Source organism: Crinia signifera, chromosome 4, assembly GCF_055691185.1.
Source record: "Crinia signifera chromosome 4, ASM5569118v1, whole genome shotgun sequence".
In the NCBI taxonomy this organism is placed as follows: Eukaryota; Metazoa; Chordata; class Amphibia; order Anura; family Myobatrachidae; genus Crinia; species Crinia signifera.
This window is the reverse complement of record NC_139220.1, coordinates 712,022-739,773: the sequence shown is the minus strand read 5'-3', so window position 1 is coordinate 739,773 and position 27,752 is coordinate 712,022. Positions and strand designations below refer to the sequence as shown.

General features: G+C 52.9%; 2 protein-coding genes across 2 annotated transcripts in view; both read left to right on the top strand.

The window, feature by feature from the left end:
• The window catches only part of STRAP (serine/threonine kinase receptor associated protein), a 37,702-nt gene extending 29,038 nt beyond the window's left edge, over window positions 1-8,664 (top strand). Inside the window, exons 4-9 of the mRNA XM_083180714.1 lie at window positions 895-967; window positions 3,909-4,008; window positions 7,472-7,609; window positions 7,753-7,889; window positions 7,968-8,117; window positions 8,251-8,664. Coding sequence (XP_083036840.1) covers window positions 895-967; window positions 3,909-4,008; window positions 7,472-7,609; window positions 7,753-7,889; window positions 7,968-8,117; window positions 8,251-8,312 — 660 coding nt within the window. The 3' untranslated portion in view covers window positions 8,313-8,664. The remainder of the gene's footprint in view (window positions 1-894; window positions 968-3,908; window positions 4,009-7,471; window positions 7,610-7,752; window positions 7,890-7,967; window positions 8,118-8,250) is intronic.
• A 7,341-nt stretch (window positions 8,665-16,005) lies between these two features.
• DERA (deoxyribose-phosphate aldolase) overlaps window positions 16,006-27,752 on the top strand; it is a 125,045-nt gene continuing 113,298 nt past the window's right edge. Inside the window, exon 1 of the mRNA XM_083180713.1 lies at window positions 16,006-16,123. Coding sequence (XP_083036839.1) covers window positions 16,093-16,123 — 31 coding nt within the window. The 5' untranslated portion in view covers window positions 16,006-16,092. The remainder of the gene's footprint in view (window positions 16,124-27,752) is intronic.

Sequence of the window (27,752 nt, the reverse complement as noted above, 5' to 3'; positions counted from 1 at the left end):
TATGATACAAAAATCATTTTTAATTTGCAAAATAAAACTCGCAATATAATGACGTTTAAAATTGCATGATCAAAATCCCACTGGCAACCAACAGCAACAAGGTGTCCAGTCCTCTTAGATGTCATCAGAGTGAAGAGGGGATACACACAACCGCTATAGGGATCCACCTCTTGGAGACACGGGAAAACCAGGGCAGTCAGCAGGGAAATTTGAATTAAGTGTACCCACACTATGCGTTTCGGACGCTGGGTCCATCAGAAGTGTGGTACAAACAAGCAGAGAGTCTCCTTTTATCCCCCCCAAAACAAGCACACAAATGATGGCACCTGAGCGGGAACCAACTATCCGGTACTGAGGTGCGGACTGCTACAGGAAGTGTGTAACATCACTTACGGAAATTCCATATGCCCCACTTATGCCGGGCACCATTACCGGATCCGGTTATTTTTTGGCTTGATAAAGGGGCGCTGCCCCGAAACGTTGCCTTAATGCACCAATAAACCTTTTTCTGGTTTGGACTCACCGTACCTGAGAGCCGCCCGTTTCTGTTGCCACATATCTGTGCAGGAGGATTCCTGTTCTCGGGAAGTAATTACACCGCAGCAATAGTGCGTCCCGGGTACCTGCGATTATCTATCCTGTATAGGTGGTATATCCCTGTCCCACAGACCCCAATCCTTACCTTCTCCAGCTGTGTAGCTGTGGCCCCAGTTATTCTCTTACAGGTCCAATGAAATGCAGTAATCCATGTGTCTGGCGCTGCTTGCGTGACGCTAATGTGTAGCTCTCTGAGATCTAGAACCAGTGAGTGTGTTGGTTGGGAAACTCTTTGTAACTTGCATGTAATGGAAGCGATCAGTGAGCTTCATCTGGTGTAAAACCTTTGTCTTCCAGGACAGTAATTACCTTCTGACTGGAGGACAGGACAAGCTCCTGCGCATCTACGACCTGAACAAACCAGAAGCTGGTGAGTAGAAATGAACCGATGGTCAGACTTCCCCGATTTCCACTGTCGCCAGGAAGGATGGGGGCGGTGCTGGGACATGGGAACGTGGGCATGCCTTCGTCCAGGGTGCCTGCAATTATAAGTCAGTCTCCAAATGATTTCTCCTGCGGGCACATGCGAGGGGGTCTGTCTTTGTAAAATGCATCACCTTGCACTGTTGCGAGGGTATACTTTGGGGGGGAGGGGGGGCGCCTATTCACTGTGGCAGCGTCTCGGGGACTTGGTAAGCTGCATGCTATGCAGCTTACAGAGTCCATTAGAATGACCCCCTTGGTGTATGACTGCGTCTGGAACATCGCACATTGAACCTGTCCATACTGTAATTGCCGGCACTGCGTCTAGATGGCACCAGTAGGACCATTCCTGCTGGTGACCCTCCACACAGAGGGGTGTATTTAATACGACGGGGATTGCACAAAACAAGCGACCCTCCCCGTTTAACCCCTGCGCCGGCCGCTCATTCTGGGGGAATCCTCGCTGTCAGAGGATGGGGAGGATTCCCCCAAACAGTGAGGCTCGCGGCTAATGCAGGGAGCCCTCTCCATTTAGCCGTGAACCTCACTGGTATAGCGGCCACATACGCCACTTCCCCCTCGTTCCAAAAACAGAGTGAGAGGGAAACGGTGTATGCAGGGGGCCAGTGAATACTCACCCTGCGAGTGGTGACAGCTCGCCCCCGGCATTGAATACTGCCCAGACTGTAGGGCATTATACTACATTCCCGCGCAAATCTTAAAACTTTGTGGTACACAGCAATTATAGGTACTTGTGTATTTTGGCGGCGCCCACGATGAGGATCGCGTCCATCGTGTGTGAAAAATCGGGTCCGTCGCGTCGTGTGCATTAACATGGCACACGACGCTACCGACGCGATGGACCCGATTTCTCCATAGGCTTCAATGTTAAAATATTTTAACATTGAAATCGTGTCGGTCGCGTCGGTCTTGTGCCATTATAATGGCACAAGATAAGATGGACTTGATAAAGTCCATTTTACATGGAATAAAATGGGAAATGGGCCAATATGGCCCATTTTTCATTGTATATGTCCCCGTCATGTCCAAATATAACTGCCCCCCCATTGTGAGCGGCACCCCAGTATTGACGTCAACCCGAAGCGTGGCGAGCCCGCGAGGGGCGGCGGTGCGCGTCCTCCGACCTTTTCATACCCCTACTATCCACGTCGGCGTGGAGTTGAGAATAGAATAGTGTGGCGAGCCACCGAGCCCGAAGCGTGGCGAGCGCAGCGAGCCCCGCGAGGGGACGCGGACACCTGTGAAGCCCGCGTGGGGACGCGGATACCTGTGAAGGTATCCGCGTCCCCTCGCGGGGCTCGCTGCGCTCGCCACACTTCGGGCTCGGGGGCTCGCTGCGCTCGCCACACTATTCTATTCTCAACTCCACGCCGACGTGGATAGTAGGGGTATGAAAAGGTCGTAGGACGCGTACCGCCGCCCCTCGTGGGCTCGCTACGCTCGCCACGCTTCGGGTTGGCGTCAATACTGGGGTGCGGCTGACAATGGGGGGCATTTATATTTGGACATGACGGGGCCATATACAATGAGAAATGGGCCATATTGGCCCATTTCCCATTGTTTTCTATGTTAGATGGACTTTATCAACTACATTTGATCTTGTGCCATTATAATGGCACAAGAACGACGCGACCGACAGTATTTCAATGTTAAAAATATTTTAACATTGAAGCCTATGGAGAAATCGCGTCCATCGCGTCGCGTCCTGTGCCTTAAAGTTAAGGCACACGATGCCCACGACGGGCGCCGCCAAAATACACAAGTACCCAATTATATTGTATATGTCACAGTATGCGCTGAGACTGATAACCCATGATGGAGCAAGGTTATAATCACCAGGTCACAGCATTCTAATGTGCAGCTCCTGGGGCACCGCATTCTAATGTACAGCAACCACTACACCTGGGACACAGCATTCTAATGTGCAGCTCCTGGATCACAGCATTCTAGTGTACAGCAACCACTACACCTGGGGTACAGCATTCTAGTGTACAGCAACCACTACACCTGGGGCACAGCCTTCTAGTGTACAGCAACCACTACACCTGGGGCACAGCCTTCTAGTGTACAGCAACCACTACACCTGGGGCACAGCATTCTAGTGTACAGCAACCACTACACCTGGGGCACATCATTCTAGTGTACGGCAACCACTACACCTGGGGCACAGCGTTCTAATGGACGGCAACCACAACACCTGGGGCACAGCGTTCTAATGGACGGCAACCACAACACCTGGGGCACAGCGTTCTAATGGACGGCAACCACTACACCTGGGGCACAGCGGTCTAATGGACTGCAACCACAACACCTGGGCACAGCGTTCTAATGGACGGCAACCACTACACCTGGGGCACAGCGTTCTAATGGACGGCAACCACTACACCTGGGGCACAGCGTTCTAATGGACGGCAACCACTACACCTGGGGCACAGCGGTCTAATAAACTGCAACCACAACACCTGGGGCACAGCGTTCTAATGGACGGCAACCACTACACCTGGGGCACAGCTTGGCAATGTGCGGCTCCTGGGGCACAGCTTGGCAATGTGCGGCTCCTGGGGCACAGCTTGGCAATGTGCGGCTCCTGGGGCACAGCTTGGCAATGTGCGGCTCCTGGGGCACAGCTTCACAATGTGCGGCTCCTGGGGCACAGCTTGGCAGTCTACAGGGACCCCTCCTCCTGGGGCACCGCATGTTCACATACAGAACCCGGGGACACAGCATAGTCACGTGTAAACCCCCCCCTTGGGGCACCTAACATTGTATGCAGTGTGGTGGAGTGAGGTACTGCATGTAAACATTGGTTGCAGGTTCGCTGATTTAGTCTGAGTACATCCATATAATGTGTCTATTCGCTGTTCTAGATCCGGAACAGATTGGCGGTCACACATCTGGCATTAAGAAGGCTTTGTGGTACAACGATGATCGTCAAATCATTTCTGCAGCAGATGACAAAACCGTCCGGTAAGAGATGAGATATATATATATATATATATATACAGGACTGGAAGAGCATTCATAGTGGTGTGCGTCCTAGGGAGGATACAATGTGATGCTGGGTACGGTGAGGCACCAGGTAACTAGTGCTGGGCACCCCCCGCTGTATGGTGAGGCACCTGGTAACTAGTGCTGGGCACACCCCGCTGTATGGTGAGGCACCTGGTAACTAGTGCTGGGCACACCCCGCTGTATGGTGAGGCACCAGGTAACTAGTGCTGGGCACCCCCCACTGTATGGTGAGGCACCTGGTAACTAGTGCTGGACACACCCCGCTGTATGGTGAGGTACCAGGTAAGTAGTGCTGGGCACACCCCGCTGTATGGTGAATAACTAGTGCTAGGCACCCCCGCTGTATGGTAAGGCACCTGGTATCTAGTGCTGGGCACACCCCGCTGTATGGTGAGGTACCAGGTAAGTAGTGCTAGGCACCGCTGTATGGTGAGGCACCAGATAACTAGTGCTAGGCAGCCCCGCTGTATGGTGAGGCACCAGGTAACTAGTGCTAGGCAGCCCCGCTGTATGGTGAGGCACCAGATAACTAGTGCTAGGCACCCCCACTGTATGGTGAGGCACCAGGTAACTAGTGTTAGGCAGCCCCGCTGTATGGTGAGGCACCAGATAACTAGTGCTAGGCAGCCCCGCTGTATGGTGAGGCACCAGATAACTAGTGCTAGGCACCGCTGTATGGTAAGGCACCTGGTATCTAGTGCTAGGCAGCCCCGCTGTATGGTGAGGCACCAGGTAACTAGTGCTAGGCACCCCCGCTGTATGGTGAGGTACCAGATAACTAGTGCTAGGCACCGCTGTATGGTGAGGTACCAGATAACTAGTGCTAGGCACCGCTGTATGGTGAGGCACCAGATAACTAGTGCTAGGCACCCCCGCTGTATGGTGAGGCACCAGATAACTAGTGCTAGGCAGCCCCGCTGTATGGTGAGGCACCAGATAACTAGTGCTAGGCACCCCCACTGTATGGTGAGGCACCAGGTAACTAGTGTTAGGCAGCCCCGCTGTATGGTGAGGCACCAGATAACTAGTGCTAGGCAGCCCCGCTGTATGGTGAGGCACCAGATAACTAGTGCTAGGCACCGCTGTATGGTAAGGCACCTGGTATCTAGTGCTAGGCAGACCCTGCTGTATGGTGAGGCACCAGGTAACTAGTGCTGGGCACACCCTGCTGTATGGTGAGGTACCAGGTAAGTAGTGCTAGGCACCGCTGTATGGTGAGGCACCAGATAACTAGTGCTAGGCACCCCCGCTGTATGGTGAGGTACCAGGTAACTAGTGCTAGGCACCCCCGCTGTATGGTGAGGCACCAGGTAACTAGTGCTAGGCAGCCCCGCTGTATGGTGAGGTACCAGATAACTAGTGCAAGGCACCCCCGCTGTATGGTGAGGTACCAGATTACTAGTGCTAGGCAGCCCCGCTGTATGGTGAGGCACCAGATAACTAGTGCTAGGCAGCCCCGCTGTATGGTGAGGCACCAGATAACTAGTGCTAGGTACCCCCGCTGTATGGTGAGGCACCAGGTAACTAGTGCTAGGTACCCCCGCTGTATGGTGAGGCACCAGGTAACTAGTGCTAGGCAGCCCCGCTGTATGGTGAGGTACCAGATAACTAGTGCTAGCCCCCCCCCCGCTGAATGGTGAGGCACCAGGTAACTAGTGCTGGGCACCCCCGCTGTATGGTGAGGCACCAGGTAACTAGTGCTAGGCAGCCCCGCTGTATGGTGAGGCACCAGGTAACTAGTGCTAGGCACCCCCGCTGTATGGTGAGGCACCAGATAACTAGTGCTAGGCAGCCCCGCTGTATGGTGAGGCACCAGGTAACTAGTGCTAGGCACCCCCGCTGTATGGTGAGGCACCAGGTAACTAGTGCTAGGCACCCCCGCTGTATGGTGAGGCACCAGATAACTAGTGCAAGGCACCCCCGCTGTATGGTGAGGTACCAGATTACTAGTGCTAGGCAGCCCCGCTGTATGGTGAGGCACCAGATAACTAGTGCTAGGCAGCCCCGCTGTATGGTGAGGCACCAGGTAACTAGTGCTAGGCCCCCCCGCTGTATGGTGAGGCACCAGGTAACTAGTGCTAGGCAGCCCCGCTGTATGGTGAGGCACCAGGTAACTAGTGCTAGGCACCCCCGCTGTATGGTGAGGCACCAGGTAACTAGTGCTAGGCAGCCCCGCTGTATGGTGAGGCACCAGGTAACTAGTGCTAGGCACCCCCGCTGTATGGTGAGGCACCAGGTAACTAGTGCTAGGCACCCCCGCTGTATGGTGAGGCACCAGGTAACTAGTGCTAGGCACCCCCTCTGTATGGTGAGGTACCAGGTAACTAGTGCTAGGCACCCCCTCTGTATGGTGAGGTACCAGATAACTAGTGCTAGGCCCCCCGCTGTATGGTGAGGCACCAGATAACTAGTGCTAAGCACCCCTGCTGTATGGTGAGGTACCAGATAACTAGTGCTAGGCACCGCTGTATGGTGAGGTACCAGATAACTAGTGCTAGGCACCCCCGCTGTATGGTGAGGCACCAGATAACTAGTGCTAGGCACCCCCGCTGTATGGTGAGGCACCAGATAACTAGTGCTAGGCACCGCTGTATGGTGAGGCACCAGATAACTAGTGCTGGGCACCCCCGCTGTATGGTGAGGCACCAGGTAACTGGTGCTAGGCAGCCCCGCTGTATGGTGAGGCACCAGATAACTAGTGCTAGGCACCCCCTCTGTATGGTGAGGCACCAGATAACTAGTGCTAGGCCCCCCCGCTGTATGGTGAGGCACCAGATAACTAGTGCTAGGCACCCCCGCTGTATGGTGAGGTACCAGATAACTAGTGCTAGGCCCCCCCGCTGTATGGTGAGGCACCAGGTAATTAGTGCTAGGCCCCCCCCCCCGCTGTATGGTGAGGCACCAGATAACTAGTGCTAGGCACCCCCTCTGTATGGTGAGGCACCAGATAACTAGTGCTAGGCCCCCCCGCTGTATGGTGAGGCACCAGATAACTAGTGCTAGGCCCCCCCGCTGTATGGTGAGGCACCAGGTAATTAGTGCTAGGCCCCCCCGCTGTATGGTGAGGCACCAGATAACTAGTGCTAGGCACCCCCGCTGTATGGTGAGGCACCTGGTAACTAGTGCTAGGCCCCCCCGCTGTATGGTGAGGCACCAGGTAATTAGTGCTAGGCCCCCCCGCTGTATGGTGAGGCACCAGATAACTAGTGCTAGGCAGCCCCGCTGTATGGTGAGGCACCAGGTATCTAGTGCTAGGCACCCCCGCTGTATGGTGAGGCACCAGGTAATTAGTGCTAGGCACCCCCGCTGTATGGTGAGGCACCAGAGTACTGTTATGCAGCAATATTTTGGGGCACAGCGCTTCTCCTAGATTTGGGGGTGCAGAGTGTTTTGTTCTGATTGGCCTGTTTGTTTCCAGCCTGTGGGACAGAGCCAGTATGACAGAAGTGAAGTCCTTGAGCTTTGGCCTCTCAGTTAGTAGCATGGAGTATATTCCAGAAGGGGAGACTCTGCTGATCACCTATGGCCGGACCATCGCCCTCTATAACACCTCCAGGTACGTACACCTGAGCCAGGGAATGTAACCAATTGTGTATGCAGTGTTTCCTGGCGGGTAGCGGGCCCTTTCCCGGCATGTAGGGGCCCTTTCTTCCTGTCATGGACACAAGTGCTGACTAATCTCTCACTTGCTCTTTTCAGTCTTGACCTGATAAAATCTTTCGAAGCTCCGGCCCCCATTAACTCTGCGTCTCTCCATCCGGAGAAGGAATGTATCGTGGCTGGAGGGGATGACTTCAAGCTGTATAAATACGATTACAGCACTGGGGAAGAACTGGGTGAGGAGCAGCATTGGTAGTGCACTAATAACAGACTGTGATTGGTTCAGTACCACAGTAACTTCTTTCCTCTGCTAGAATCCTACAAGGGGCACTTCGGTCCGGTGCATTGTGTACGGTTTAGTCCAGATGGGGAACTTTATGCCAGTGGCTCTGAGGACGGCACCTTAAGACTGTGGCAGACAGCAGTGGGGAAGACATATGGCCTGTGGAAGTGCGTCCTGCCAGGTAATGGTCTATAGCCGTGCAGCCATAGGGTACCTGCTTATTGCATCCTCCCAGGGCAGGCGGCACTAAGCTGTAATGGATGTTCTAGCCAAGGCAATGTGGCACCATGTTTATATTGTATTTGTCTTGGCAGAGGAGCTGATCTCTGAGAACTCCGATGCCATCTACAGCGAGACTTCTGAGACTAAGGCTTGAACGATGCAACCTTCAACTGATGTCATGAAACTGGTGGACATTGAGACTAAGCCAATGTCTTCCCAGAATGCCGCTTACCGCAACCAGTGCAGCGTCTGGGATGGAGCGGATTGGAGGAGAACTTGCGGATCTCGTGAAGACACACGGTTTTTCCAGTCATGTGTTTAACTGTTGGAGATGGAAAAAGATTAATTTCCTTTATTCTTTTATAGGGAGTATGTATATAATATATATAATTTCGGTATCGTTTGCATTTATTACTCCCAAGTCTGACCACTTTGTTACACTGTAACCGGCTTCTCCACATTGCAGAATGTATTTCAGTTCTATGAATAAACTCTACAAAGATTGAGTGCTGTGTGACGGCTCCTGTATTGTGTGGACCCTGCATGTAGTGTGACAGCTCGTGTAGTGTGTGGATCCTGCATGTAGTGTACTGGTTGGTGCTGCTGTGTGACGGCTCCTGTATTATGTGGACCCTGCATGTAGTGTGACAGCTCGTGTATTGTGTGGACCCTGCATGTAGTGTGACAGCTCGTGTATTGTGTGGACCCTGCATGTAGTGTACTGGTCGGTGCTGCTGTGTGTGGACCCTGCATGTAGTGTACTGGTTGGTGCTGCTGTGTGACGGCTCGTGCAGTGTGTGGATCCTGCATGTAGTGTACTGGTTGGTGCTGCTGTGTGACGGCTCCTGTATTGTGAGGACCCTGCATGTAGTGTGACTGCTCGTGTAATGTGTGGATCCTGCATGTAGTGTACTGGTTGGTGCTGCTGTGTGACGGCTCCTGTATTGTGAGGACCCTGCATGTAGTGTGACTGCTCGTGTAATGTGTGGATCCTGCATGTAGTGTACTGGTTGGTGCTGCTGTGTGACGGCTCCTGTATTGTGTGGACCCTGCATGTAGTGTACTGGTTGGTGCTGCTGTGTGACGGCTCGTGCAGTGTGTGGATCCTGCATGTAGTGTACTGGTTGGTGCTGCTGTGTGACGGCTCCTGTATTGTGTGGACCCTGCATGTAGTGTGACTGCTCGTGTAATGTGTGGATCCTGCATGTAGTGTACTGGTTGGTGCTGCTGTGTGTGTGTAGGGTGTGGACCCTGCATGTAGTGTACTGTCTGGTGCTGCTGTGTGTGTGTGTGACGGCTCGTGCAGTGTGTGGATCCTGCATGTAGTGTACTGGTTGGTGCTGCTGTGTGTGTGTGTGTGTGTAGGGTGTGGACCCTGCATGTAGTGTACTGTCTGGTGCTGCTGTGTGTGTGTGTGACGGCTCGTGCAGTGTGTGGATCCTGCATGTAGTGTACTGGTTGGTGCTGCTGTGTGACGGCTCGTGCAGTGTGTGGATCCTGCATGTAGTGTACTGGTTGGTGCTGCTGTGTGTGTGTGTGTGTAGGGTGTGGACCCTGCATGTAGTGTACTGTCTGGTGCTGCTGTGTGTGTGTGTGACGGCTCGTGCAGTGTGTGGATCCTGCATGTAGTGTACTGGTTGGTGCTGCTGTGTGACGGCTCCTGTATTGTGAGGACCCTGCATGTAGTGTGACTGCTCGTGTATTGTGTGGATCCTGCAAGTAGTGTACTGGTCGGTGCTGCTGTGTGTGACGGCTCGTGTAGGGTGTTGACCCTGCATGTGTTGTCCTGTCTGGTGCTGCTGTGTGCGACGGCTCGTGCAGTGTGTGGACCCTGCATGTAGTGTACTGGTTGGTGCTGCTGTGTGTGGACCCTGCATGTAGTGTACTGGTCGGTGCTGCTGTGTGCGACGGCTCGTGCAGTGTGTGGACCCTGCATGTAGTGTACTGGTCGGTGCTGCTGTGTGTGGACCCTGCATGTAGTGTACTGGTCGGTGCTGCTGTGTGCGACGGCTCGTGCAGTGTGTGGACCCTGCATGTAGTGTACTGGTCGGTGCTGCTGTGTGACGGCTCGTGTATTGTGTGGACCCTGCATGTAGTGTACTGGTCGGTGCTGCTGTGTGTGACGGCTCGTGTAGGGTGTTGACCCTGCATGTGTTGTCCTGTCTGGTGCTGCTGTGTGCGACGGCTCGTGCAGTGTGTGGACCCTGCATGTAGTGTACTGGTTGGTGCTGCTGTGTGTGGACCCTGCATGTAGTGTACTGGTCGGTGCTGCTGTGTGCGACGGCTCGTGCAGTGTGTGGACCCTGCATGTAGTGTACTGGTTGGTGCTGCTGTGTGTGGACCCTGCATGTAGTGTACTGGTCGGTGCTGCTGTGTGCGACGGCTCGTGCAGTGTGTGGACCCTGCATGTAGTGTACTGGTTGGTGCTGCTGTGTGTGGACCCTGCATGTAGTGTACTGGTTGGTGCTGCTGTGTGAAGGCTCGTGTAGTGTGTGGACCCTGCATGTAGTGTACTGGTTGGTGCTGCTGTGTGTGGACCCTGCATGTAGTGTACTGGTTGGTGCTGCTGTGTGAAGGCTCGTGTAGTGTGTGGACCCTGCATGTAGTGTACTGGTTGGTGCTGCTGTGTGTGGACCCTGCTTGTAGTGTACTGGTCGGTGCTGCTGTGTGTGGACCCTGCATGTAGTGTACTGGTCGGTGCTGCTGTGTGACGGCTCGTGTAGTGTGTGGACCCTGCATGTAGTGTACTGGTCGGTGCTGCTGTGTGTGGACCCTGCATGTAGTGTACTGGTTGGTGCTGCTGTGTGACGGCTCGTGTAGTGTGTGGACCCTGCATGTAGTGTACTGGTTGGTGCTGCTGTGTGTGGACCCTGCTTGTAGTGTACTGGTCGGTGCTGCTGTGTGTGGACCCTGCATGTAGTGTACTGGTCGGTGCTGCTGTGTGCGACGGCTCGTGCAGTGTGTGGACCCTGCATGTAGTGTACTGGTTGGTGCTGCTGTGTGTGGACCCTGCATGTAGTGTACTGGTCGGTGCTGCTGTGTGCGACGGCTCGTGCAGTGTGTGGACCCTGCATGTAGTGTACTGGTTGGTGCTGCTGTGTGTGGACCCTGCATGTAGTGTACTGGTTGGTGCTGCTGTGTGAAGGCTCGTGTAGTGTGTGGACCCTGCATGTAGTGTACTGGTTGGTGCTGCTGTGTGTGGACCCTGCATGTAGTGTACTGGTTGGTGCTGCTGTGTGAAGGCTCGTGTAGTGTGTGGACCCTGCATGTAGTGTACTGGTTGGTGCTGCTGTGTGTGGACCCTGCTTGTAGTGTACTGGTCGGTGCTGCTGTGTGTGGACCCTGCATGTAGTGTACTGGTTGGTGCTGCTGTGTGACGGCTCGTGTAGTGTGTGGACCCTGCATGTAGTGTACTGGTCGGTGCTGCTGTGTGTGGACCCTGCATGTAGTGTACTGGTCGGTGCTGCTGTGTGCGACGGCTCGTGCAGTGTGTGGACCCTGCATGTAGTGTACTGGTCGGTGCTGCTGTGTGACGGCTCGTGTAGTGTGTGGACCCTGCATGTAGTGTACTGGTTGGTGCTGTTGTGTGTGGACCCTGCATGTAGTGTACTGGTCGGTGCTGCTGTGTGTGGACCCTGCATGTAGTGTACTGGTCGGTGCTGCTGTGTGTGGACCCTGCATGTTGTGTACTGGTCGGTGCTGCTGTGTGCGACGGCTCGTGCAGTGTGTGGACCCTGCATGTAGTGTACTGGTCGGTGCTGCTGTGTGACGGCTCGTGTAGTGTGTGGACCCTGCATGTAGTGTACTGGTTGGTGCTGCTGTGTGTGGACCCTGCATGTTGTGTACTGGTCGGTGCTGCTGTGTGCGACGGCTCGTGCAGTGTGTGGACCCTGCATGTAGTGTACTGGTCGGTGCTGCTGTGTGACGGCTCGTGTAGTGTGTGGACCCTGCATGTAGTGTACTGGTCGGTGCTGCTGTGTGTGGACCCTGCATGTTGTGTACTGGTCGGTGCTGCTGTGTGCGACGGCTCGTGCAGTGTGTGGACCCTGCATGTAGTGTACTGGTCGGTGCTGCTGTGCGACGGCTCGTGTAGTGTGTGGACCCTGCATGTAGGGTACTGGTTGGTGTTGCTGTGTGTGGACCCTGCATGTAGGGTACTGGTCGGTGCTGCTGTGTGTGGACCCTGCATGTAGTGTACTGGTCGGTGCTGCTGTGTGTGGACCCTGCATGTAGTGTACTGGTCGGTGCTGCTGTGTGTGGACCCTGCATGTAGGGTACTGGTCGGTGCTGCTGTGTGTGGACCCTGCATGTAGTGTACTGGTTGGTGCTGCTGTGTGTGGACCCTGCATGTAGTGTACTGGTCGGTGCTGCGGTGTGTGGACCCTGCATGTAGTGTACTGGTCGGTGCTGCGGTGTGTGGACCCTGCATGTAGTGTACTGGTTGGTGCTGCTGTGTGTGGACCCTGCATGTAGTGTACTGGTCGGTGCTGCTGTGTGTGGACCCTGCTTGTAGTGTACTGGTTGGTGCTGCTGTGTGTGGACCCTGCATGTAGGGTACTGGTCGGTGCTGCTGTGTGTGGACCCTGCATGTAGTGTACTGGTTGGTGCTGCATTGTGTGGACCCTGCATGTAGTGTACTGGTCGGTGCTGCGGTGTGTGGACCCTGCATGTAGTGTACTGGTTGGTGCTGCTGTGTGTGGACCCTGCATGTAGTGTACTGGTCGGTGCTGCTGTGTGACGGCTCGTGTAGTGTGTGGACCCTGCATGTAGTGTACTGGTTGGTGCTGCTGTGTGTGGACCCTGCATGTAGTGTACTGGTCGGTGCTGCTGTGTGTGGACCCTGCATGTAGGGTACTGGTCAGTGCTGCTGTGTGACGGCTCGTGTATTGTGTTGACCCTGCATGTAGTGTACTGGTTGGTGCTGCTGTGTGTGGACCCTGCATGTAGTGTACTGGTCGGTGCTGCTGTGTGTGGACCCTGCATGTAGGGTACTGGTCAGTGCTGCTGTGTGACGGCTCGTGTATTGTGTTGACCCTGCATGTAGTGTACTGGTTGGTGCTGCTGTGTGTGGACCCTGCATGTAGTGTACTGGTCGGTGCTGCTGTGCGACGGCTCGTGTAGTGTGTGGACCCTGCATGTAGTGTACTGGTCGGTGCTGCTGTGTGTGGACCCTGCATGTAGTGTACTGGTCGGTGCTGCTGTGTGACGGCTCGTGTAGTGTGTGGACCCTGCATGTAGGGTACTGGTTGGTGCTGCTGTGTGTGGACCCTGCATGTAGGGTACTGGTCGGTGCTGCTGTGTGTGGACCCTGCATGTAGGGTACTGGTCGGTGCTGCTGTGTGTGGACCCTGCATGTAGGGTACTGGTCGGTGCTGCTGTGTGTGGACCCTGCATGTAGTGTACTGGTCGGTGCTGCTGTGTGTTGACCCTGCATGTAGTGTACTGGTCGGTGCTGCTGTGTGTGGACCTTGCATGTAGGGTGCTTGTGGTAAGTTGTGGTCTCCGCAGCATTGTATTTTATGGTTAATGGTAGGAGACTATATCATCAGTGGCGCTTAGGTGCAGATTTCCTGATGCTCAGCTGCCGCTTTAACTGACAGAATTAAAAGCAAAATAAAAATCTATAAAAACCACATGAAGAAGCCCTGATATTACCCTCCACGTGGCCCCTGGGAACGTGGCAAAGCAGATAAAAGGTATGTTTGGTATGATGCTAGCTGGAATTTGTAGTCCCACAACACCTGAAGGATTGGTGTCTATAGATACATAATACTCTGCAGGGATCTCTGCACCAGGCCGCCCTGTGTAATACTCTGCAGGGATCTCTGCACCAGGAGGCACTGTGTAATACTCTGCAGTGATCTCTGCACCAGGCCGCTCTGTGTAATACTCAGCAGTGATCTCTGCACCAGGAGGCACTGTGTAATACTCTGCATGGATCTCTGCACTGTGTAATACTCTGCATGGATCTCTGCACGATGAGGCACTGTGAAATACTCTGCAAGGATCTCTGCACCAGGCTGCACTGTGTAATACTCTGCAGGGATCTCTGCACCAGGCTGCACTGTGTAATACTCTGCAGGGATCTCTGCACCAGGCTGCACTGTGTAATACTCTGCAGGGATCTCTGCACCAGGCTGCACTGTGTAATACTCTGCAGGGATCTCTGCACCAGGCTGCACTGTGTAATACTCTGCAGGGATCTCTGCGCCGGGCCGCCCTGTGTAATACTCTGCAGGGATCTCTGCACCAGGCTGCACTGTGTAATACTCTGCAGGGATCTCTGCACCAGGCTGCACTGTGTAATACTCTGCAGGGATCTCTGCCCCAGGCCGCCCTGTGTAATACTCTGCAGGGATCTCTGCACCAGGCTGCACTGTGTAATACTCTGCAGGGATCTGTGCGCCAGGCTGCACTGTGTAATACTCTGCAGGAATCTCTGCACCAGGCTGCACTGTGTAATACTCTGCAGGGATCTCTGCACCAGGCTGCACTGTGTAATACTCTGCAGGGATCTCTGCACCAGGCTGCACTGTGTAATACTCTGCAGGGATTTCTGCACCAGGCCGCCCTGTGTAATACTCTGCAGGGATCTCTGCACCAGGCTGCACTGTGTAATACTCTGCAGGGATCTCTGCACCAGGCTGCACTGTGTAATACTCTGCAGGGATCTCTGCCCCAGGCCGCCCTGTGTAATACTCTGCAAGGATCTCTGCGCCGGGCCGCTTTGTGTAATACTCTGCAGGGATCTCTGCACCAGGCTGCACTGTGTGATACTCTGCAGGGATCTCTGCACTGTGTAATACTCTGCAGGGATCTCTGCACCAGGCTGCACTGTGTAATACTCTGCAGGGATCTCTGCACCAGGCTGCACTGTGTAATACTCTGCAGGGATCTCTGCACCAGGCTGCACTGTGTAATACTCTGCAGGGATCTCTGCACCAGGCTGCACTGTGTAATACTCTGCAGGGATCTCTGCACCAGGCTGCACTGTGTAATACTCTGCAGGGATCTCTGCGCCAGGCTGCACTGTGTAATACTCTGCAGGGATCTCTGCACCAGGAGGCACTGTGTAATACTCTGCAGGGATCTCTGCACCAGGCTGTGTAATGTGTAATACTCTGCAGTGATCTCTGCACCAGGAGGCACTGTGTAATACTCTGCAGGGATCTCTGCACTGTGTAATACTCTGCAGGGATCTCTGCACCAGGCTGCACTGTGTAATACTCTGCAGGGATCTCTGCACCAGGCTGTGTAATGTGTAATACTCTGCAGTGATCTCTGCACCAGGAGGCACTGTGTAATACTCTGCAGGGATCTCTGCACTGTGTAATACTCTGCAGGGATCTCTGCACCAGGCTGCACTGTGTAATACTCTGCACGGATCTCTGCACCAGGAGGCACTGTGTAATACTCTGCAGGGATCTCTGCACCAGGCTGCACTGTGTAATACTCTGCAGGGATCTCTGCACCAGGAGGCACTGTGTAATACTCTGCAGGGATCTCTGCACCAGGCTGTGTAATGTGTAATACTCGGGGACGTGCGGGTGCAGAGACTGCTGGGGGCGGGATGTGGGCGGGGAAGTGCAGCTTTAGTGACAGCTGGGGGCGGGGAAGTGCGGGTGCAGCGACGGTTGGGGGCGTAATGTGGGCGGGGAAGTGCTGCTGTAGTGACGGCTGGGGGCGGGGAAGTGCGGGTGCAGAGACGGCTGGGGGCGGGATGTGGGCGGAAACGTGCATGTGCAGAGACGGCTGTGGGCGGGGACGTGCATGTGCAGAGACAGCTGGGGGCGGGATGTGGGCGGGGACGTGCGTGTGCAGAGACGGCTGGAGGCGGGGAAGTGCAGGTGCAGTGACGGCAGGGGGCGGGGCGGAAGTGACAGTGGGGGAGGGAATTCTGTAGGTTCCCGTGTGTGAGTTGTTCCGGCTGCAGCATGTCCTCCAGGAATCCGGGCTCAGAGCTGGGTGAGTGAGCCGCCCGGGGGTGTGCAGCTGCTGCCGCCGTAGTTGTGGGTACTGGGATTACCTGTATCCTGATGCTTGGTGTGGTAGTAGATCGTACCAATCTATGGGCACAGTACCACTTCTCCTGTCCTGTGCCATGTGTGCACCTCTCAGTATCTTCCTATCCTGTATGTGTGGGCACAGTACCACTTCTCCTGTCCTGTGCCATGTGTGTACCTCTCAGTATCTAGTCCTATCCTGTATGTGTGGGCACAGTACCACTTCTCCTGTCCTGTGCCATGTGTGCACCTCTCAGTATCTAGTCCTATCCTGTATGTGTGGGCACAGTACCACTTCTCCTGTCTTGTGCCATGTGTTCACCTCTCAGTATCTAGTCCTATCCTGTATGTGTGGGCACAGTACCACTTCTCCCGTCCTGTGCCATGTGTGCACCTCTCAGTATCTAGTCCTATCCTGTATGTGTGGGCACAGTGCCACTTCTCCTGTCCTGTGCCATGTGTGCACCTCTCAGTATCTAGTCCTATCCTGTATGTGTGGGCACAGTGCCACTTCTCCTGTCCTGTGCCATGTGTGCACCTCTCAGTATCTAGTCCTATCCTGTATGTGTGGGCACAGTACCACTTCTCCTGTCCTGTGCCATGTGTGCACCGCTCAGTATCTAGTCCTATCCTGTATCTCTGGGCACAGTATCACTTCTCCTGTCCTGTGCCATGTGTGTACCTCTCAGTATCTTGTCCTATCCTGTATGTGTGGGCACAGTACCACTTCTCCTGTCCAGTGCCTTGTGTGCACCTCTCAGTATCTAGTCCTATCCTGTATGTGTGGGCACAGTGCCACTTCTCCTGTCCTGTGCCATGTGTGCACCTCTCAGTATCTAGTCCTATCCTGTATGTGTGGGCACAGTACCACTTCTCCTGTCCTGTGCCATGTGTGCACCGCTCAGTATCTAGTCCTATCCTGTATGTGTGGGCACAGTACCACTTCTCCCGTCCTGTGCCATGTGTGTACCTCTCAGTATCTAGTCCTATCCTGTATGTGTGGGCACAGTACCACTTCTCCTGTCCTGTGCCATGTGTGCACCTCTCAGTATCTAGTCCTATCCTGTATGTGTGGGCACAGTACCACTTCTCCTGCCCTGTGTCATGTGTGCACCTCTCAGTATCTAGTCCTATCCTGTATGTGTGGGCACAGTACCACTTCTCCTGTCCTGTGCCATGTGTGCACCGTTCAGTATCTAGTCCTATCCTGTATGTGTGGGCACAGTATCACTTCTCCTGCCCTGTGCCATGTGTGCACCTCTCAGTATCTAGTCCTATCCTGTATGTGTGGGCACAGTACCACTTCTCCTGTCCAGTGCCTTGTGTGCACCTCTCAGTATCTAGTCCTATCCTGTATGTGTGGGCACAGTACCACTTCTCCTGTCCAGTGCCATGTGTGCACCTCTCAGTATCTAGTCCTATCCTGTATGTGTGGGCACAGTACCCCTTCTCCTGTCCTGTGCCATGTGTGCACCTCTCAGTATCTAGTCCTATCCTGTATGTGTGGGCACAGTACTACTTCTGTCCTATACCATGTGTGCACCTCTCAGTATCTAGTCCTATCCTGTATGTGTGGGCACAGTACCACTTCTGCCCTGTACCATGTGTGTACCTCTCAGTATCTAGTCCTATCCTGTATGTGTGGGCACAGTACCACTTCTGTCCTATACCATGTGTGCACCTCTCAGTATCTAGTCCTATCCTGTATGTGTGGGCACAGTACCACTTCTGCCCTGTACCATGTGTGTACCTCTCAGTATCTAGTCCTATCCTGTATGTGTGGGCACAGTACCACTTCTGTCCTATACCATATGTGCACCTCTCAGTATCTAGTCCTATCCTGTATGTGTGGGCACAGTACCACTTCTCCTTCCCTGTATTATGTGTGTACCTCTCAGTATCTAGTCCTATCCTGTATGTGTGGGCACAGTACCACTTCTCCTGTCCTGTGCCATGTGTGCACCTCTCAGTATCTAGTCCTATCCTGTATGTGTGGGCACAGTACCACTTCTCCTGTCCTGTACCATGTGTGCTCCTCTCAGTATCTAGTCCTATCCTGTATGTGTGGGCACAGTACCACTTCTCCTGTCCTGTGCCATGTGTGCACCTCTCAGTATCTAGTCCTATCCTGTATGTGTGGGCACAGTACCACTTCTTCTGTCCTGTGCCATGTGTGCACCGCTCAGTATCTAGTCCTATCCTGTATGTGTGGGCACAGTACCACTTCTCCTGTCCTGTGCCATGTGTGCACCTCTCAGTATCTAGTCCTATCCTGTATGTGTGGGCACAGTGCCACTTCTCCTGTCCTGTGCCATGTGTGCACCTCTCAGTATCTAGTCCTATCCTGTATGTGTGGGCACAGTACCACTTCTCCTGCCCTGTGTCATGTGTGCACCTCTCAGTATCTAGTCCTATCCTGTATGTGTGGGCACAGTACCACTTCTCCTGTCCTGTGCCATGTGTGCACCTCTCAGTATCTAGTCCTATCCTGTATGTGTGGGCACAGTATCACTTCTCCTGTCCTGTGCCATGTGTGTACCTCTCACTATCTAGTCCTATCCTGTATGTGTGGGCACAGTACCACTTCTCCTGTCCTGTGCCATGTGTGTACCTCTCACTATCTAGTCCTATCCTGTATGTGTGGGCACAGTACCACTTTTCCTGTCCTGTGCCATGTGTGTACCTCTCAGTATCTTGTCCTATCCTGTATGTGTGGGCACAGTACCACTTCTCCTGTCCTGTGCCATGTGTGCACCTCTCAGTATCTAGTCCTATCCTGTATGTGTGGGCACAGTACCACTTCTCCTGTCCTGTGCCATGTGTGCACCTCTCAGTATCTAGTTCTATCCTGTATGTGTGGGCACAGTACCACTTCTCCTGTCCTGTGCCATGTGTGCACCTCTCAGTATCTAGTCCTATCCTGTATGTGTGGGCACAGTACCACTTCTCCTGTCCTGTACCATGTGTGCTCCTCTCAGTATCTAGTCCTATCCTGTATCTCTGGGCACAGTATCACTTCTCCTGTCCTGTGCCATGTGTGTACCTCTCAGTATCTAGCCCTATCCTGTATGTGTGGGCACAGTACCACTTCTCCTGTCCTGTGCCATGTGTGCACCTCTCAGTATCTAGTCCTATCCTGTATGTGTGGGCACAGTACCACTTCTCCTGTCCTGTGCCATGTGTGCACCTCTCAGTATCTAGTCCTATCCTATATCTATGGGTACAGTACCACTTCTCCTGTCCTGTGCCATGTGTGCACCTCTCAGTATCTAGTCCTATCCTGTATGTGTGGGCACAGTATCCCTTCTCCTGTCCTGTGCCATGTGTGCACCTCTCAGTATCTAGTCCTATCCTGTATGTGTGGGCACAGTACCACTTCTCCTGTCCTGTGCCGTGTGTGCACCTCTCAGTATCTAGTCCTATCCTGTATGTGTAGGCACAGTACCACTTCTCCTGTCCTGTGCCATGTGTGCACCTCTCAGTATCTAGTCCTATCCTGTATGTGTGGGCACAGTACCACTTCTGTCCTGTGCCATGTGTGCACCTCTCAGTATCTAGTCCTATCCTGTATGTGTGGGCACAGTACCACTTCTCCTGTCCTGTACCATGTGTGCTCCTCTCAGTATCTAGTCCTATCCTGTATCTCTGGGCACAGTATCACTTCTCCTGTCCTGTGCCATGTGTGTACCTCTCAGTATCTAGCCCTATCCTGTATGTGTGGGCACAGTACCACTTCTCCTGTCCTGTGCCATGTGTGCCCCTCTCACTATCTAGTCCTATCCTGTATGTGTGGGCACAGTACCACTTCTCCTGTCCTGTGCCATGTGTGCACCTCTCAGTATCTAGTCCTATCCTGTATGTTTGGGCACAGTACCACTTCTCCTGTCCTGTGCCATGTGTGCACCTCTCAGTATCTAGTCCTATCCTGTATGTGTGGGCACAGTACCACTTCTCCTGTCCTGTACCATGTGTCTACCTCTCAGTATCTAGTCCTATCCTGTATGTGTGGGCACAGTGCCACTTCTCCTGTCCTGTGCCATGTATGTACCTCTCAGTATCTAGTCCTATCCTGTATGTGTGGGCACAGTATCACTTCTCCTGTCCTGTGTCATGTGTGCACCTCTCAGTATCTAGCCCTATCCTGTATGTGTGGGCACAGTACCACTTCTCCTGTCCTGTGCCATGTGTGCACCTCTCAGTATCTAGTCCTATCCTATATCTATGGGTACAGTACCACTTCTCCTGTCCTGTGCCATGTGTGCACCTCTCAGTATCTAGTCCTATCCTGTATGTGTGGGCACAGTACCCCTTCTCCTGTCCTGTGCCATGTGTGCACCTCTCAGTATCTAGTCCTATCCTGTATGTGTGGGCACAGTACCACTTCTCCTGTCCTGTGCCGTGTGTGCACCTCTCAGTATCTAGTCCTATCCTGTATGTGTGGGCACAGTACCACTTCTCCTGTCCTGTGCCATGTGTGCTCCTCTCAGTATCTAGTCCTATCCTGTATCTCTGGGCACAGTATCACTTCTCCTGTCCTGTGCCATGTGTGTACCTCTCAGTATCTAGCCCTATCCTGTATGTGTGGGCACAGTACCACTTCTCCTGTCCTGTGCCATGTGTGCACCTCTCAGTATCTAGTCCTATCCTGTATGTGTGGGCACAGTACCACTTCTCCTGTCCTGTGCCATGTGTGTACCTCTCAGTATCTAGCCCTATCCTGTATGTGTGGGCACAGTACCACTTCTCCTGTCCTGTGCCATGTGTGCACCTCTCAGTATCTAGTCCTATCCTGTATGTGTGGGCACAGTACCACTTCTCCTGTCCTGTGCCATGTGTGCACCTCTCAGTATCTAGTCCTATCCTGTATGTGTGGGCACAGTACCACTTCTCCTGTCCTGTGCCATGTGTGTACCTCTCAGTATCTAGCCCTATCCTGTATGTGTGGGCACAGTACCACTTCTCCTGTCCTGTGCCATGTGTGCACCTCTCAGTATCTAGTCCTATCCTGTATGTGTGGGCACAGTACCACTTCTCCTGTCCTGTGCCATGTGTGTACCTCTCAGTATCTAGCCCTATCCTGTATGTGTGGGCACAGTACCACTTCTCCTGTCCTGTGCCATGTGTGCACCTCTCAGTATCTAGTCCTATCCTGTATGTGTGGGCACAGTACCACTTCTCCTGTCCTGTACCATGTGTCTACCTCTCAGTATCTAGTCCTATCCTGTATGTGTGGGCACAGTGCCACTTCTCCTGTCCTGTGCCATGTATGTACCTCTCAGTATCTAGTCCTATCCTGTATGTGTGGGCACAGTATCACTTCTCCTGTCCTGTGTCATGTGTGCACCTCTCAGTATCTAGCCCTATCCTGTATGTGTGGGCACAGTACCACTTCTCCTGTCCTGTGCCATGTGTGCACCTCTCAGTATCTAGTCCTATCCTGTATGTGTGGGCACAGTACCACTTCTCCTGCCCTGTGTCATGTGTGCACCTCTCAGTATCTAGTCCTATCCTGTATGTGTGGGCACAGTACCACTTCTCCTGTCCTGTACCATGTGTGTACCTCTCAGTATCTAGTCCTATCCTGTATCTCTGGGCACAGTACCACTTCTCCTGTCCTGTGCCATGTTTGTAACTCTCAGTATCTAGTCCTATCCTGTATGTGTGGGCACAGTACCACTTCTCCTGTCCTGTGCCATGTGTGTACCTCTCAGTATCTAGCCCTATCCTGTATGTGTGGGCACAGTACCACTTCTCCTGTCCTGTGCCATGTGTGCACCTCTCAGTATCTAGTCCTATCCTGTATGTGTGGGCATAGTACCACTTTTCCTGTCCTGTGCCATGTGTGCACCTCTCAGTATCTAGTCCTATCCTGTATCTCTGGGCACAGTACCACTTCTCCCGTCCTGTGCCATGTGTGTACCTCTCAGTATCTAGTCCTATCCTGTATCTCTGGGCACAGTATCACTTCTCCTGTCCTGTGCCATGTATGTACCTCTCAGTATCTAGTCCTATCCTGTATCTCTAGGCACAGTATCACTTCTCCTGTCCTGTGCCATGTGTGCACCTCTCAGTATCTAGTCCTATCCTATATCTATGGGCACAGTACCACTTTTCCTGTCCTGTGCGTGTATTTACCTCTCAGTATCTACTCTAGTCCTATCCTATATCTATGGGCACAGTACCACTTCTCCTGTCCTGTGCCATGTGTGTTCCTCTCAGTATCTATTTCTATCCTGTATGTGTGGGCACAGTACCACTTCTCCTGTCTTGTGCCATGTGTGCACCGCTCAGTATCTAGTCCTATCCTTTATGTGTGGGCACAGTACTACTTCTCCTGCCCTGTGCCATGTGTGTTCCTCTCCGTATCTATTTCTATCCTGTATGTGTGGGCACAGTACCACTTCTCCTGTCCTGTGCCATGTGTGTACCTCTCACTATCTAGTCCTATCCTGTATGTGTGGGCACAGTACCACTTTTCCTGTCCTGTGCCATGTGTGTACCTCTCAGTATCTTGTCCTATCCTGTATGTGTGGGCACAGTACCACTTCTCCTGTCCTGTGCCATGTGTGCACCTCTCAGTATCTAGTCCTTTCCTGTATGTGTGGGCACAGTACCACTTCTTCTGTCCTGTGCCATGTGTGCACCGCTCAGTATCTAGTCCTATCCTGTATGTGTGGGCACAGTACCACTTCTCCTGTCCTGTGCCATGTGTGCACCTCTCAGTATCTAGTCCTATCCTGTATGTGTGGGCACAGTGCCACTTCTCCTGTCCTGTGCCATGTGTGCACCTCTCAGTATCTAGTCCTATCCTGTATGTGTGGGCACAGTGCCACTTCTCCTGTCCTGTGCCATGTGTGCACCTCTCAGTATCTAGTCCTATCCTGTATGTGTGGGCACAGTACCACTTCTCCTGTCCTGTGCCATGTGTGCACCGCTCAGTATCTAGTCCTATCCTGTATGTGTGGGCACAGTACCACTTCTCCCGTCCTGTGCCATGTGTGTACCTCTCAGTATCTAGTCCTATCCTGTATGTGTGGGCACAGTACCACTTCTCCTGTCCTGTGCCATGTGTGTACCTCTCAGTATCTAGTCCTATCCTGTATGTGTGGGCACAGTACCACTTCTCCTGTCCTGTGCCATGTGTGCACCTCTCAGTATCTAGTCCTATCCTGTATCTCTGGGCACAGTATCACTTCTCCTGTCCTGTGCCATGTGTGTACCTCTCAGTATCTTGTCCTATCCTGTATGTGTGGGCACAGTACCACTTCTCCTGTCCTGTGCCATGTGTGCACCTCTCAGTATCTAGTCCTATCCTGTATGTGTGGGCACAGTATCACTTCTCCTGTCCTGTGCCATGTGTGCACCTCTCAGTATCTAGTCCTATCCTGTATGTGTGGGCACAGTACCACTTCTCCTGTCCTGTGCCATGTGTGCACCGCTCAGTATCTAGTCCTATCCTGTATGTGTGGGCACAGTACCACTTCTCCCGTCCTGTGCCATGTGTGCACCTCTCAGTATCTAGTCCTATCCTGTATCTCTGGGCACAGTATCACTTCTCCTGTCCTGTGCCATGTGTGTACCTCTCAGTATCTTGTCCTATCCTGTATGTGTGGGCACAGTACCACTTCTCCTGTCCTGTGCCATGTGTGCACCTCTCAGTATCTAGTCCTATCCTGTATGTGTGGGCACAGTACCACTTCTCCTGTCCTGTGCCATGTGTGCACCTCTCAGTATCTAGTCCTATCCTGTATGTGTGGGCACAGTACCACTTCTCCTGTCCTGTGCCATGTGTGCACCTCTCAGTATCTAGTCCTATCCTGTATGTGTGGGCACAGTACCACTTCTCCTGTCCTGTGCCATGTGTGCACCTCTCAGTATCTAGTCCTATCCTGTATGTGTGGGCACAGTACCACTTCTCCTGCCCTGTGTCATGTGTGCACCTCTCAGTATCTAGTCCTATCCTGTATGTGTGGGCACAGTACCACTTCTCCTGTCCTGTACCATGTGTGTACCTCTCAGTATCTAGTCCTATCCTGTATCTCTGGGCACAGTACCACTTCTCCTGTCCTGTGCCATGTTTGTAACTCTCAGTATCTAGTCCTATCCTGTATGTGTGGGCACAGTACCACTTCTCCTGTCCTGTGCCATGTGTGTACCTCTCAGTATCTAGCCCTATCCTGTATGTGTGGGCACAGTACCACTTCTCCTGTCCTGTGCCATGTGTGCACCTCTCAGTATCTAGTCCTATCCTGTATGTGTGGGCATAGTACCACTTTTCCTGTCCTGTGCCATGTGTGCACCTCTCAGTATCTAGTCCTATCCTGTATCTCTGGGCACAGTACCACTTCTCCCGTCCTGTGCCATGTGTGTACCTCTCAGTATCTAGTCCTATCCTGTATCTCTGGGCACAGTATCACTTCTCCTGTCCTGTGCCATGTATGTACCTCTCAGTATCTAGTCCTATCCTGTATCTCTAGGCACAGTATCACTTCTCCTGTCCTGTGCCATGTGTGCACCTCTCAGTATCTAGTCCTATCCTATATCTATGGGCACAGTACCACTTTTCCTGTCCTGTGCGTGTATTTACCTCTCAGTATCTACTCTAGTCCTATCCTATATCTATGGGCACAGTACCACTTCTCCTGTCCTGTGCCATGTGTGTTCCTCTCAGTATCTATTTCTATCCTGTATGTGTGGGCACAGTACCACTTCTCCTGTCTTGTGCCATGTGTGCACCGCTCAGTATCTAGTCCTATCCTTTATGTGTGGGCACAGTACCACTTCTCCTGCCCTGTGCCATGTGTGTTCCTCTCCGTATCTATTTCTATCCTGTATGTGTGGGCACAGTACCACTTCTCCTGTCCTGTGCCATGTGTGTACCTCTCACTATCTAGTCCTATCCTGTATGTGTGGGCACAGTACCACTTTTCCTGTCCTGTGCCATGTGTGTACCTCTCAGTATCTTGTCCTATCCTGTATGTGTGGGCACAGTACCACTTCTCCTGTCCTGTGCCATGTGTGCACCTCTCAGTATCTAGTCCTTTCCTGTATGTGTGGGCACAGTACCACTTCTTCTGTCCTGTGCCATGTGTGCACCGCTCAGTATCTAGTCCTATCCTGTATGTGTGGGCACAGTACCACTTCTCCTGTCCTGTGCCATGTGTGCACCTCTCAGTATCTAGTCCTATCCTGTATGTGTGGGCACAGTGCCACTTCTCCTGTCCTGTGCCATGTGTGCACCTCTCAGTATCTAGTCCTATCCTGTATGTGTGGGCACAGTACCACTTCTCCTGCCCTGTGTCATGTGTGCACCTCTCAGTATCTAGTCCTATCCTGTATGTGTGGGCACAGTACCACTTCTCCTGTCCTGTGCCATGTGTGCACCTCTCAGTATCTAGTCCTATCCTGTATGTGTGGGCACAGTATCACTTCTCCTGTCCTGTGCCATGTGTGTACCTCTCACTATCTAGTCCTATCCTGTATGTGTGGGCACAGTACCACTTCTCCTGTCCTGTGCCATGTGTGTACCTCTCACTATCTAGTCCTATCCTGTATGTGTGGGCACAGTACCACTTTTCCTGTCCTGTGCCATGTGTGTACCTCTCAGTATCTTGTCCTATCCTGTATGTGTGGGCACAGTACCACTTATCCTGTCCTGTGCCATGTGTGCACCTCTCAGTATCTAGTCCTATCCTGTATGTGTGGGCACAGTACCACTTCTCCTGTCCTGTGCCATGTGTGCACCGCTCAGTATCTAGTCCTATCCTGTATGTGTGGGCACAGTACCACTTCTCCTGTCCTGTGCCATGTGTGCACCTCTCAGTATCTAGTCCTATCCTGTATGTGTGGGCACAGTGCCACTTCTCCTGTCCTGTGCCATGTGTGCACCTCTCAGTATCTAGTCCTATCCTGTATGTGTGGGCACAGTACCACTTCTCCTGCCCTGTGTCATGTGTGCACCTCTCAGTATCTAGTCCTATCCTGTATGTGTGGGCACAGTACCACTTCTCCTGTCCTGTGCCATGTGTGCACCGTTCAGTATCTAGTCCTATCCTGTATGTGTGGGCACAGTATCAGTTCTCCTGCCCTGTGCCATGTGTGCACCTCTCAGTATCTAGTCCTATCCTGTATGTGTGGGCACAGTACCACTTCTCCTGTCCAGTGCCTTGTGTGCACCTCTCAGTATCTAGTCCTATCCTGTATGTGTGGGCACAGTACCACTTCTCCTGTCCTGTGCCATGTGTGCACCTCTCAGTATCTAGTCCTATCCTGTATGTGTGGGCACAGTACCCCTTCTCCTGTCCTGTGCCATGTGTGCACCTCTCAGTATCTAGTCCTATCCTGTATGTGTGGGCACAGTACTACTTCTGTCCTATACGATGTGTGCACCTCTCAGTATCTAGTCCTATCCTGTATGTGTGGGCACAGTACCACTTCAGCCCTGTACCATGTGTGTAGCTCTCAGTATCTAGTCCTATCCTGTATGTGTGGGCACAGTACCACTTCTGTCCTATACCATGTGTGCACCTCTCAGTATCTAGTCCTATCCTGTATGTGTGGGCACAGTACCACTTCTGCCCTGTACCATTTGTGTACCTCTCAGTATCTAGTCCTATCCTGTATGTGTGGGCATAGTACCACTTCTGTCCTATACCATATGTGCACCTCTCAGTATCTAGTCCTATCCTGTATGTGTGGGCACAGTACCACTTCTCCTTCCCTGTATTATGTGTGTACCTCTCAGTATCTAGTCCTATCCTGTATGTGTGGGCACAGTACCACTTCTCCTGTCCTGTGCCATGTGTGCACCTCTCAGTATCTAGTCCTATCCTGTATGTGTGGGCACAGTACCACTTCTCCTGTCCTGTACCATGTGTGCTCCTCTCAGTATCTAGTCCTATCCTGTATGTGTGGGCACAGTACCACTTCTCCTGTCCTGTGCCATGTGTGCACCTCTCAGTATCTAGTCCTATCCTGTATGTGTGGGCACAGTACCACTTCTTCTGTCCTGTGCCATGTGTGCACCGCTCAGTATCTAGTCCTATCCTGTATGTGTGGGCACAGTACCACTTCTCCTGTCCTGTGCCATGTGTGCACCTCTCAGTATCTAGTCCTATCCTGTATGTGTGGGCACAGTGCCACTTCTCCTGTCCTGTGCCATGTGTGCACCTCTCAGTATCTAGTCCTATCCTGTATGTGTGGGCACAGTACCACTTCTCCTGCCCTGTGTCATGTGTGCACCTCTCAGTATCTAGTCCTATCCTGTATGTGTGGGCACAGTACCACTTCTCCTGTCCTGTGCCATGTGTGCACCTCTCAGTATCTAGTCCTATCCTGTATGTGTGGGCACAGTATCACTTCTCCTGTCCTGTGCCATGTGTGTACCTCTCACTATCTAGTCCTATCCTGTATGTGTGGGCACAGTACCACTTCTCCTGTCCTGTGCCATGTGTGTACCTCTCACTATCTAGTCCTATCCTGTATGTGTGGGCACAGTACCACTTTTCCTGTCCTGTGCCATGTGTGTACCTCTCAGTATCTTGTCCTATCCTGTATGTGTGGGCACAGTACCACTTCTCCTGTCCTGTGCC